Source organism: Epinephelus lanceolatus, chromosome 21, assembly GCF_041903045.1.
Source record: "Epinephelus lanceolatus isolate andai-2023 chromosome 21, ASM4190304v1, whole genome shotgun sequence".
NCBI classification, from domain to species: domain Eukaryota; kingdom Metazoa; phylum Chordata; class Actinopteri; order Perciformes; family Serranidae; genus Epinephelus; species Epinephelus lanceolatus.
The window spans coordinates 11,491,748-11,505,449 of NC_135754.1; the positions used below are offsets into that span (position 1 = coordinate 11,491,748).

The 13,702-nt window shown below is 39.4% G+C and overlaps 1 protein-coding gene across 1 annotated transcript in view; it reads right to left on the reverse strand.

The window, feature by feature from the left end:
• Nucleotides 1-13,702, reverse strand: part of lmf1 (lipase maturation factor 1) — a 34,040-nt gene that overhangs the window by 19,337 nt on the left and 1,001 nt on the right. The window contains exons 2-4 of the mRNA XM_033612288.2: nt 12,999-13,308; nt 11,445-11,455; nt 8,007-8,155 (exon numbers count right to left, since the gene is read on the reverse strand). Coding sequence (XP_033468179.2) covers nt 8,007-8,155; nt 11,445-11,455; nt 12,999-13,308 — 470 coding nt within the window. The remainder of the gene's footprint in view (nt 1-8,006; nt 8,156-11,444; nt 11,456-12,998; nt 13,309-13,702) is intronic.

The following is a 13,702-nucleotide window of genomic DNA, read 5'->3' on the forward strand; positions in this document are numbered from 1 at the left end:
TCTGCCAGCAAACCAGTCATAACGTGCTTCCTGTAAGACCAACCTGTGCTCCTCAAACATGTCTGAGGGACGCACCTATCATCATCACCAGCACAAGATGTACTGTGTCTCGTGTAGGATTTGTATGCAGGTAACATTAGTGCCATTCATCTCACTGTTTAAGTATTATGACCTGCAACTTTCCTGTTTTGGTTCAGTCTCACCACTCTCATCTGTAAGCAGCTCTTCCAAGAAAAAAAACTGTAATAGGCTCACTGTATACTACCTACCCAGCACTTAACAGCGGGCAGCTGTTAGCAACTCGTTGATGAGAGAAGTGGAGCATTAGGTACAAAATAGCCTGATAATTCCCTCAGGAGAAAGTGGAGAGACAAACAGATCTAAAAAGATAGTGACAATTGGACTTAAATTCATCAGATGAATTGAAAAACGACTGCTAATTAATGCTGATGTTGCTTAAGGCGGTCAGTCAGTTTCAGTTCATTCACAAAACTAGAATTAACGTCCACTGCGCAGTACTATACAATCATTCCATACAATCAGCACAGTTTCAACATGGGCACCCAAGATTAGGGTTATGATGTTGAGCAGTGGCCAGAAAACTGTTTTTGCAGAACATTATGATGTCACAGTGAAGTTGACCTTTGACCCTTTGGATATGAAATGCCATCACTTCATCATTTTATCCTATTAGATATTTGTGTGAAGTTTTGTCATAATTAGTAAAAGAACTCTTGAGTTAAGGCCAAAAACATGTTTTGTGAAGTTACACTGACCTTGACCTTTGACCGTCAACCACCAAATTCTGATCAGTTTATTCTTTAGTCCATGTAAATGTTTGAAATTTTTTTCGAATTTTGAATTTTGGAGATATTGTGTTCATGAGAAGGAGACAGATGCAAGATCACAGTAACCTTGACCTTTGACCTAGGAAATCTGATCGGTTCATCGTTCAGTCCAAGTGAATGTTTGTGCCAAATTTAAAGAAATTCTCTCAAGGTGTTCTTGAGATATCATGTTCAAAGTCGCAGTGACCTTGATCTTTGACCTATGACAAAATGAATATGTTTTATATAGTAATATTTACAACCTATAAAAGTCCTTGGACTAACCAAAGACCCTAACACCTACACTACCCTAACTACTGAATGGTCCCAGTATTATTCCATTAGTCTAAACAATGGTTAAATAGGTAACATACAATAAACAGAGACTTGGCAAGTGGAAATAATAGTACAATTTACATGGACTGTGGAATAACTAATGATGCGCAATGTATTTACAGTTCTTTTTTGCAGTGTTATCTGTCTCATTCCACACATGTAGACATCTGCAAACCACACTAAAGCTTGTACATTTAAGGTTATGGTTTTTTACGCGTTATACAGGAAAGTTAATTTGGAATAAAGTCACAAGTCACATTGAGCATATGTACAACATTATATATACAAGCACTGTGAAAGATATTACATTCAGTAGGCTTCAGAAGACTAGAGCTGTGGAAAGAGGGTAAATGGGAGCATTTATCTTGGACCATGATATGGCACATGTAACTTTCTTTCTTTCTAATATTAGATAACTAAGACAGGTGTTGTCATATGACATTACAGTAATTTATGTGAGGCTTAAGGTTAAAAGTGCTTCAAGTTGAAGAAAAAGCCTCAACTTGAAAAACTAGCCTCGATATTTGGGCATTATTTTCGTCATTCATCAATATCACCCTTGAAGTTTAGAAATTCATCAGTATGTATCCCCCATGTTGGTTAGATGTGCAAATAGAAGGTTATAATATGTCAGTTTTGTGTTTACAGCCTGTTTCTGCTGCCCTCAAGTGGCCACAAAATGAGTAAATGCAGGTTTAAATAGCTACTTCAGATTAAATGTAATCATTTCAGATTAGAAAGAGAGAAAGAAAAATGTGAGGAAGAAAGGAAAACTATCATCCATTTCAGAGGTTTAACATGAATGTTATAGAAAAATGTCTATAAATTCACACCAGCTTTCCTAATTTGCCCCAAAAAGCCATTGTCTACCCATCTATGAAGAAGTCTTATGATAAAAACATATTTCTCAAACCAAACAGTAGTCTTATCCTCTTCAAGATTTTATCCCCCTCAATTCTGTTTTAGTATTACAGAAAAAAACCTTCCTTGAACATTAGACAGTAGAATCAAATTAGAGCCCAACAAAACAACACTCTGATCTTTATAAGCCAATTATTTGCCAGACAGCTCTGTCTCCTAGGTTAAAGAAAGAAAAACTTTATATTTCTAAATAGGTCAGAGCCACTGTGCAGCGGCAAAGAAAAATGATCAGGAGACCTCAATCGACTAAGTCTCAAAGTCACTGTCACCACAGATATTTATCATAACAGTCATAACATTCCAGTGTGCCAGTTGTACACCAACACCCTGGACCAGTAAGCATGCCAGCAACACTATGTCCCAACATCCTTAGCAACAGGCAAACCAATCTGATCTCCACTTACAAAACACATTCTCATGTTAACACTAATCCCAGTTAACACCCAAAACTCCACACCTAGCAAAGCATTTCCAAATGATGGAGTGTTTAATAGAGATGTTCCTGCCAGCAGTGAAACATGTAATCCAATTCACAATTCCTGTGCCAGAACTTTAAACAGGAAGCTCATAAACATCAGCAGAAAAGCAGAGAAATGAATCATTTATGAGTTTCTTCACAAGAAATGTACTCAAGCAACTCACTCTGAGACAAAACATTAAATATCTAGAACCCCATATTCACTGGTTTTATAATCTATTTATTTATCAAAGTAATACTTCATCCTCCAAATGACCATTCATATATCAAGTACTCACCCCCTGTTGAGTAGAATATGCAAAGAAAACTTCCTCACATGCCTTCACAGTGAACGAAGAATCCAAAAACTGAGGAAATTCTTGATGAATTGATGTAAAGGGGGTCCATGTTCAATGACAGCAAAACTATATCAAAACATCCATTTACAAACTCTCACACAACTCATGCAGTATAATCCAAGTCGCATTTATCCAGTCATGTGCTAATTATTTCTGAAGCACATGCATTTTCACTAAATCTTTGTATTCAAAACAGAACTGAAAGTGAGGCTATTATCAAAGGCCAGACTACTGTACATTGACAAACAGCCATTTTACCTCCCTGAACATGGGAGCTGCTGGTCTACCGCTGTGGCAGTATTGTTGCTGCTACTGTGTGACTTTTTAAAATCTGAACTAACCCTTTAAAACACCAGAGTCACACATGAACACAAACTAACTAACTATTTGAGGCAGGGGTAGGCCAGCAACTCCTATGTTCAGTCAGGTAAGATGAAGAAAGTTTTACCCTTAGTTCAGTTTCCTGCCACAGAGGGCTGTCTGTTTGGGAAGTACTGAGCATGTAACTGGATAAATGAGACTTGGATCATACTGCACCGTGAGAGTTTGGAAACAGGTTTTGATCTAGTTTTGCCGTTGTTAAATGTGGCCCCTCATGACTTCCATTCACCAAGAATTTTCTCTGTTTTTGAATTCCTCGTTCACCGTGGATCCTTTACAACAACATGGTTCAGCTAGCGGACTCTCATTAAGGAAAAATGAATGCTAAAATACTCACAGTGGTTCGCACTGTAGAAACTCTACAATGAACAACACCAAGTGTCTAGCCTGCTTGCCTACAAAGGTGTTAATGACAACAACAAGGCTCGAAGTTCCCCCTGCTTCCAATCTTTGCGCTAAGGTAACAACAATGCTAATCATGTTCTCAACATATCTCTGTACCAGATGAACAAAGACTAATTGATATCTATCTTCTTATTATATATTATTCTTATTACTTATATTATAGAAGACCACAAGCATATTCCCTAAAATGTTTTTTCTCTTAGGAAATGCTATGCTATCAGTAAACTGCTAGCAAGGAAAGGTGGTTGATTTTGCATGTTTTAAATATTTTGGTGCCATATTAAAAATTAATCCCTGGTACAAAGACAAGAGGGCTACCATGGATGTATAATGGGAACTGGATACAATGTTTAATCATATGGCTCCTCAAGACTTTCAAAATGTTAACTGATTGATCAAACCCTGACAGGGTAATAAGTCATTTTCCAGTAGTAATGTCACTTAAAAAAAAAGCATCCACTTATTTACAAATGTCTCTTTCACACTTCAAGTCTATGGAAAAAAAGTCTTTTGGGCCCCATGGCATCATGTGACAGACCTGAAAGTTGAAATACCACTGTTTTGCCACTACAAAAAGCTTCAAAGCCTGGCGCTGTTCCTGGGGACTTGACTAGCAAAGGTAGACAAAATACCTCCACACTGATATTTTGTCTGGGCCCTACTGGAGAACCATTAACTCGCTGTAAATCCCTTTGACTAGTCTGAGTCATCGGAGGCTGCAGGGCCAATTTGAGAGGCTAAAAGCCTTCACAAAGATGAAGAACTACAGAGATGTGGACCAATGCAAGAGACCAAGGCAACTGTAAACAAACACTCTAAATGTGTCACCCTTGCACTGTAATTAAATAGCATAGCCAGATTTTACAGGGCTATGACTACACCGAGGTCATTAAGCCTAAAGCTGATTTATTTTTAAGGAAACTAAAGATAAAACGGGCTATAAGGCTGTGTATCAATCAGCACTAAAAAGTACAGCTTTTTCTTTTTCTCCCTTAGGTAAACATGGCTAATTGCGCTTCAGAATATTTACTGTATTTCATGGTCTATCAGATCACATTAGCGACACCTTTTTGTAGCTTACCGGCTGATTACCCGCGCAGGCTGCTGATGTAAACAAGCAGCTGCAGCACAAATCACACTAGCTGCTTAATGTCCCAGCACAATTTGCATGATATATTAAACACATCCAGCTATGCTAATGCAGAAACTAATATGAGTAATTAATCAATTAATTAGCAAATATTCTACAGTGTATGTGAGCACTCTTGTTTAGCATAACATATGGTCATTTGACATTTCTCTTATTTTGGCGGCCATATGTTGGACCTGATTGTGTTTGGCCAACCTGCTGTGCCGTTAGTGCGTGTTGAAGCTTCGCTTGCTGTAATTACCTCCCCTGTGAAGCGGTGCTTTATCCATCTTAGCAGATTCTGTTGTTTTTATCAAAGGTAACCACGGAAACAAGAGCATATTTGATTCATATTTAGGCCCACACACTCTCATTCATGTTCATTTTTAAGAAAGTGTTTGTCTTGAATTGATGCAACAGTTGGTAGAAGAGTAAAAGGGGGAAAATGCAACATCAGTAATGGTCGTATAAAAGCACATCAGCCCATCTCAAGTATAGATATAAGATAACCATTTTAATGCAGAGAAAATATTTTCCCTCATTGATGTGACAGATGCCACCATCACGGATTAACGCATGTACCCAGAGTGTGACAATTGGGACTTTTTGTAATCATGCTGTGAAAATACACACAAGAAACATGATGGGTGGGCTCATACATCCCATCTCCCACTCATTCTCTACAGCTGAGAGGTCCTTTGAAGTATGTGCTAAGCCATGACGTCCTCACGAGTAGAAACTGTATAGCAGTCACAGAGCAGTGGTGAGCCACAGGCTGACAGACCGATAAATGGCTGTGACCAGGGTGGATCAAACACTGAGGGACTGTGGCAGAGGCTGGACTGTACTTAACACTGCCGAGCTGCTACACAAACACAGTCCCTGTGACGGAGTCTTTGCTCTTCACAGTTTCTTGAGCTCTCTCACCATATTATTATGTAATCTGTAATGGATTTGTCTCTGTGAAGTATGTGCAAATGTATTTCCAGGAATATTCATTACACATCTGAATGAAAGTTGAAAAGTGAGGAAAAGACATGCAGTTGAGTAGCTGGGAGAAAATCGCAGCCTCTGCGACATTTTGTTTTCTTTGTTTATTGTTCGACGTCTGGATTTGATTTCCTGACAAAGTGCCCAGCTTTCGAAGTTCTGGATGTCTGACATTCTTGCCAGCACTCGAATGCAGCGTTATTACAAAAAAAATGAAAATCTCATTGTGAAAATCCCAGATCGGGATTATCACCTTGATCTAATCAACTGATCCAATTGGGCTGAGTGTGATCTGTTCAGCATATTTCACAATATTTTATGGTGACTTCTTGAAATACTTTGCATACAGTCTGACAGGGTGTCGCAAACACCTTCTGCTAATGTCACTGCAGGAGATTAACCCACGCAAACATTCAAAAATAAAAAAAAAACACAAGCAGAATGGAAAAGCCAACATATGCACTAGGGCTGCGACAAAATATTATTTTTCTTAGCGATTATTCTTTCAATTAACCGATTAATAGTTTCCAAAACACAAGAAAAATACAAAATGGCCATCACAATTACCTAACCCTGTTGTCGTTAAATGTCTTGTTTTGGCCAATAAGAAGAATAAGCAGCACATTTTGACATTAAGGAAGCTGGAATCACCATCATGATATTTGTGTCTGAAAATGGACTAATACAATTGTCAATTATTCAATTAGTCACACGTTCATGTTCTGTCAGTCGATCTGTTGTTGCACAGCATGTACATTAATAACCTAATAACCATAATAACAGCTTCTAGCAACTGTTAAAGGAGCTATACACAACATTCAGAACATATCTATAATTCAAAGTCTCAGCCGGCATTCTGTGCACATGGCTCTCAGCATGAAGGTGGCTGGGACAGCAGCTAGCAGCTAATGGTGCTAGTTGCGCAAACAGCGCTAACAACAGCGCCAGTGCTGACAGAGCTAATGGTGTTAACCCAAGGGAAGACCAGAGGATAGGTGTGAGGCTTGCGCAACAATGCTAGAACAACATCGGAACAGCATTATCAGCGGTAACCACCATATAGCGCAGCTAGCCAGTAGAATACACACACTGGGACTCAAATGTACTAGCATGCACATGTGGCTGGACTTTCTAGCCACATAAAGGGAGCATGGTGTCATTTTCTGCTCTCTGCCTTTTATGTCTAATTGAATTTCTGAGCTTCTTATTGCATTTAAACACCAGATACATGCAGTGATATGTACACTTGTAGTATCAAGAGTTCTGTTCCAAAATGTGCTGAATATTTCTGGTAACAAAAATATTATGTCGTGAGCCAAAAATCATAAACCCTTTCATAAATCATAAAATTCATCATTTTTGTTAACCACTAACTTACACGTATGTTCAGGACGTAAATGGAGTTGAACATACTGTAATTAAATTACATCTCTGCAATCACCAAATCTGTAACAGAAGGTGCTGATGAGTTTGTAGTGACTTTGCATATTGCTGAATGAAAGGTCTTTACAGCTGCGTGTGAGTCTTAACAGTCAAACGGGGCGACCCAGCTCTCTTCACGGTCCTAATAGGAAAAACCCCAGTGGATTTCTGGTAAGTGCAGTGATTGGCAGACAACACCGAGTTGGTGGTCTAAAATTCACCATGGAAACTGTCAAACAACCAGACATGTTGTTTAGCCGACCATATATTTGGGTTGGATTTCCAAATACTGGCTGTGTTTAAGTAACGATCTAAAATCAGAAGAACTAACACTGGAATATCCCAGAAAATTATACTGTTGCAAAAATGTTTTTTTTCCCTCTATACTGGCATGCTGGATGTATTCAGGTAGGTGTGTGTGTGTGTGTGTGTGTGTGTGTGTGTGTACAGTATGTGGTATGTGTGTTTAGAGTGCATGCCTTTCCGTTTGAATTTACAAGACATGCTTCCTCCTAGACAGGAATATCATCAGGGTCTCCCAACAGGAAATGTGTTAGTCAAGGTGCGGGTGGCAGTGAATGGGTTTCAGGAGTAAGACATTTTATCGTGTATGACAAGTCAAACAGCCGCTACGAGACGTTACATGCAAAAATCCACCCAAAAATGATTTCACCGCTATTTTTTGTTGTTTTTCAGTCAAAGCAGTTGTGCTCTCTTGTTTCGGTGGTCCGAGAGATGCAACAAACCCCTGTATGTATTTGTAAAAATGTTTTACTCACAGCTCCGAGCATGATGCGAACAATGAGCCATCTGAAGGTCCAGATGCTGATGAGGGAGGGGGGACAGCGGCGGGGGACCTGGGACAGAGTCCATACCGGACACAGGAAAATGGCCAGAAATCCTGTCTCCAACAGCTGACTCTCCCAACCTGGATAAATGATCAGGGTGTCATTTATAAAAAGAGCTTCTGTAACATAGAGCATGCAATGGTTAATGCTACAGGCTGCACACAGCTAATCAAGCTAAACCACAGACATTGTTTGGCAGCTATTAGTTCTTCATAGCTCACACTAGAATATGATGTAATATAAGTAAACAGGATAAGTCTATAATACGCAGAGATGGAAAGACCTGTCAGAAACTTTGCTTGGTGCTGCTGAAAGCAGTTAATCCCTTCTAACATGCTACAAGCTTATTTTTTACCATATTTACTTTGAGCTAAATGCTCATGTCAGTATGATAACATGCTTGCAATGATGATTACTGCTGACACATGATCATTATCAAAAGACACAGGCACAATGCTAAGATACATGTAGTTATGATGGACATGCTGATGTTTAGTTTGTATGTTTTCCGTGTTCACCATCTTAATTTAGCATGTAAGCATGTTAATATTTGTAAAGTTTTTACAAGTCATCCTGATGGGGGCATGAATGTGCACAGCAATCGTTGAGACATTTCACTTAAAGGGATAGTTTGAATTTTTTGAGGTTGGGTTGTGTGAAGTGTTTAGCCATAGTCATTGTATTGCACACAGTAGATGTCAGTCTGTATGCCCCCAGTTTGGAGAAGCAGGCTCTGACACGAAAGATAAGCAATGTACTGCTGTGCAGGGGGGTCAGCAACAAAATCTAATCTAAATAGTCCCACCTAAAAAATCTATATCAGTTTAAGTGTACACTATATTGATATCATTTTCATTGCTTTACCTTTCCTTCAGATCGCCTGTTTCCACGGGAAAAACAATAACTGCTTCAGCTCTCCATCTATGCTCTCGTCAAAGTCACCGGAATCCATTGAAAAAAGGGTAATTTTAGCTTGCTGACCATGAAAGGTGCTGGTCTACTGCTGCTTTGATCAGTTAGTTAGTTTATGTCACGATGTGACTTTGGTGAATCCGAAGTAACCCTTTTAAACGCCAAAGTCACACAATAACACAAATAAACTAAAAGATTGAGGCAGTGGTAGAACAGCAGCTCTTGTAATCAGCAATGTTAAATCGCTGTTTTTCTCAATGGAGTCTGGCTTTGAAGAGAACAATATAAGGGCTTCATTTTCAAGTTGAGACCACTGTCTATATATATATATATATATATACATACATACATACATATACATACACTAAAACTGATAATGATTTTTTTTAGGTGGGACTTTTTTTAGGTGGCTAAAATACATTTTGTTGCTGGCCCCCTCTACAGCAGTAGAATGATTAACTTCCATGTGGAACTCCACCTTGCTTCTCCAAACCAGGGACGTGCTGGCTGAAATCTACTGTTTGAAACATACTGCCTATGGATAAGTACTCCACACAACCCAACTTCAAAAAATCTGAACTATCCCTTTAAAACAACAAACATCAACACCTTTTGTGGTTCTAGAGCACTCATTCTCAAACAGTGGTATGTTTACCACTGTGGCCATCAAAAAACTACATTTGTTTGAACTAACACTGCTAAACTATTTGATCCATGAACATTCAAAATAAGTTTTGCTTTTCCTGTAATATTTCTGTTGCGATATCAGCCTGCTACACTGTAACGTTCAAGAACATAGCGTGTACATGTCCACAATAAGTTCTGAGCTAAAATGTGATGGCAAGATAGTAGGCGGAGGTCAAATGAATGGTTCAAAAACCCTTCCATAGTGGCTCCAAACAGGAACGAGAGCAGTGCGGCTCAGGAGATGAATATTTCTAGCAGCCCTATTTTACATCTTTGAAATCAACCAAGCACAGGTGCTAGTGGCTACCTATGCAGCCCCAGTCTCCACAGCACCTGAGGAGGGGCTGTGAGAGTTGGCGGCCTTGTGTGTAAAAAGTTGGAGAACCACTGCTCTACAGGAAAAGTGAGGGAATCACCCAGGTCATTAGAAAACATCCTGTATCCTTTGCACCACTTATAGTAGATGTTAAGATATTTCACAGGGATAAGTGAAAACTTTGACCTACTGGTGGCACTAAATGGAAACTTTAGTAAGTAGGCTTCATCCTCTGGGGACCATTAACGTCTGCATAAAATTGCACTGCAATCATTCCAAGAGTTGTTGAAATATTTCAGTCTGAAGCAAAGAGATCCACCACTTCACTTCAGACTGTCCCTAGAGCCATGCTGCTAGCTTGGATAAAAACCGCACTCAAAGTGATTAGAAGTAAGGAGAGTTTTGAAATCTGCAGGTTGATGACAAGTGAGGAAAGCTCATGGTCTGCCAATGAAGACCATGTTATATGGTCAAAAGCTCCAGAATAAGAGAGTAGGAACCTTGTGTAAAGATTGTGTATTAAAAGAGAATGTGATTTGATTATCATTAATACGCATGCTATCCCAGAGACTAATGCCCCTAACAAGCCTCTGGTTTTAAGTCTAGACTTGGGAACAATCGGAGGAGCTTATTCTGCAGACTGGAAGCTGCACTGTCAGCTACAGGGTGATAATAGGCCCAAAAGAAAATAAAGAGTGAGGGAGAAAGACAGTGAGAGTGAGAGAAAAAGAAAAAAAGTTTTTAAAAAAAGAGAAACAGAAGCCACAACTCCAAACCACAGACACTGGCCTGGCGTCTCTGACTGACAAAGTGTCATTAACCAATCACAGAGCTGCCACTGACCTCGCCACTTATCTGGGCCGGAGCCCTACATACAACCTCCTATTTATATTTTCTTTTTTTCTTTCCTTTCCGTCCTCCCTCTTCATTATTACGTTTGTGACAGTTTACTGGGTTCACTGAGTAAGGAGGCAACTTATGGCACGTCAGTAAAGCTTCATTCTGTCAATAACTGTGTTTAAACCCAATAACTGGCTGTAAACAACTTGGGAAACAAGAGAAAGAGAAGAGAGAGAGAAAGCTTGGAGTAAGACTCATATGTGCAGTGATTGAACTGTATTAAACTCTACAGCTGCACAGAGATCAATTCCCACTAGAATCATACTGGGCGTCTATCTTAACCCTCCTTAATTAAATGAAATTATGGATATCTCTTTGGTGAAAACATGTCCATTTCTACTCTAAACACATCCATCTGAATATCTACATGCATGCATCAGATGTGTCCAAAGAGATCACGTGTGGTTTGAGGGGCTTTACCACATTGGTTTCACTGTAAATAAACAAAGATGGTATCCAAACCTGAGTGTCTCACATAAATGCTTTGCGTCAAACCCTCTATTTCATGTGGAGGAACAAGGATGAAACTGGTGCTGATGGTGGAGTTCACTTACCGAAGGAGTACCTGGAAAGAGACAAAAAAATAAATTAACCTCAGTATTAGAAAGTATTATAAATGTGGTGCATTATTTTACATTAAAACTGAAGGAGTAGACAGTAATAGCTACAATTACCTACATTTTTTTAAATAAATTTAAAGCTGCAGTAATTGTTTTTGTGCCACTTGGGGGCAGCAGAACGAGCTAAAAATACAACACCGACTATTAAGTACAACCCTATAAAGTAGTTTTAAAGTTTCTGTCAAGAATATTCTTATTCATTTGGGGCATTAAAGCAACTTTTTTTAATACTTCCAATAGGAGTTGTGTTCACATTTTCTAGCAGAAGATAACAAGGTTGTAAGCAGTCACTTTTAAAATGTATGGTCAGTGCATTAAAGAGTGTCTGGTATACATTCATCTCTATAAACAGATATGTGCATATGTACGCAGAATCTGCAAGCAATGGGATGAGATTTTGGTTACACAAATGTTCTGGTTTCTGTTTGTAGTTCAAGTAGTATTGACCAATCAGGTCTGAGCGAGCTTTGGTTGCATGTAGGTAAACAGTCTGCGTGGAGAGCTAAAAAAGGTGGATCACTCCGGCCAAAATGGAATTTTCCGAACCCACTGGCTACCGTCTGATGACGATTTTAGCTTTATTAGCTGAATACCTGTCAAACAGTCTGGTTGTATACGTCGTCTCTCAAGTTCAACACCATTCTTGTGTCTCAAGTTGCTAATCAGATTGTAAACATGGACCGCTGCAGGAAAGAGGACGTCTTGGCCCACATATTCGTTATCCACTGCCATTGCCCTCAGAGGCTAAATTGTTGTCAGACTGAGTGTCGAAGGAACCTAAGATTGGGTATAAATCAAAACGTTGATATACTCCTTGATGCATTTAACCAAGGGATATAATGAAATACTTAGAATTAAATAAATCTGACAGAAACTGAGATTTAAAGCTGCGATATTTAAATTTTTTGGCCTCTTGGGGACATAGGAATAAGCGCAAACTGCCTGTTTACTTATTCAGCAGACATAGAGACAAAATAAGCATTATTTGGAGTTGTGTTTATGTCTACCTAATGGAACGTGTGTCCAATATCCACTCCTTTTCTTTAGCTCTGTTTTTGGTCTCCACCAACTCCTCAGAAAAATATCTGGCTCTTTAGCTGCCACCAGCTTGTTGTTAACTTTGTCTATTGTTAGTGAGAAGCGGGTTTATGAGAGCTTTTTTTGATGGAAATAGCTGCCTTCTGTAGATGGAAACAATATTAAAGAGAGCAGAGTTGCAGGCTGGGTAACCAGTACCAATCCAAAATGGACCTAAAGGCTCCAAAGAGCTAAAAAAAAACAAACAAACGCTGGGTGGCAAAGTTAGGTGATAATGCTGTGTGGGTATGATATATGATATAAGGGAATATAAACACACAATTTCAAGGATAATATGGAATTTTACACTCAAAAAACTGAATCTAAAAATTTAGTTTGCAAATTCATACAAGACTCTTGTAAAACAGTTTGTCATTTACATGTTATCCCAGCTGTATATCCCAGACTCACCACAGCTGTCCCACGTTGACCAGGGAGTGGTAAAGCACCCACAGTGTAACCATGATCACCATATTAGCCATTCCCATCACTAGGACAAACGCAGACAGTGCCATTCCCACCAGGGCGATGCCGTCCAGGTTGGCGTCCATGTCGCTCCAGTCTAACAGCCACAGGATGGAGGGTGTGTATGCGAAGGCGGCCAGGCCTATCTTTCCCCCTACATAGCGCTTCACACTGTTGAGGTAGTTCTTGCAGGGCATAAGGCCGCGCTCGCCTATCAGCTGCTTGTTCTGGTTGTAAGCAACGCTGAACGCCACAACTACAGGAAAGAAAGGGAGACAAAAGGGGATGAAGGCACAATCACAAATAGGATTTAAAGCTTCTTTGCTCAATGCTGATTTTATTTTAAATCAAAAGTGTCATGAAGGTGGAAACTGTATATTTCTCCCCTCTGAAATATTTTTGCATCAGCATGTAAGGTAGATATTAATCAACAATATTAAGGGAGAATTTAGGGAGATCTGTGTGGATGATGATGTTGTTCTGGCGCCACTGGACTGTGACTTCTAATCGTGCAGTGTCACAATTTGCTGCTAAGTGAAAGCAAGCAAGTCTGAGACTGTGGTTTTCCCCATGCAAAAATGTAAACTATTCCATCTAGGTCATGGAAACAGGAGGCTGAAATTAGATTCCTGAACAGGAAGTTCATTTGC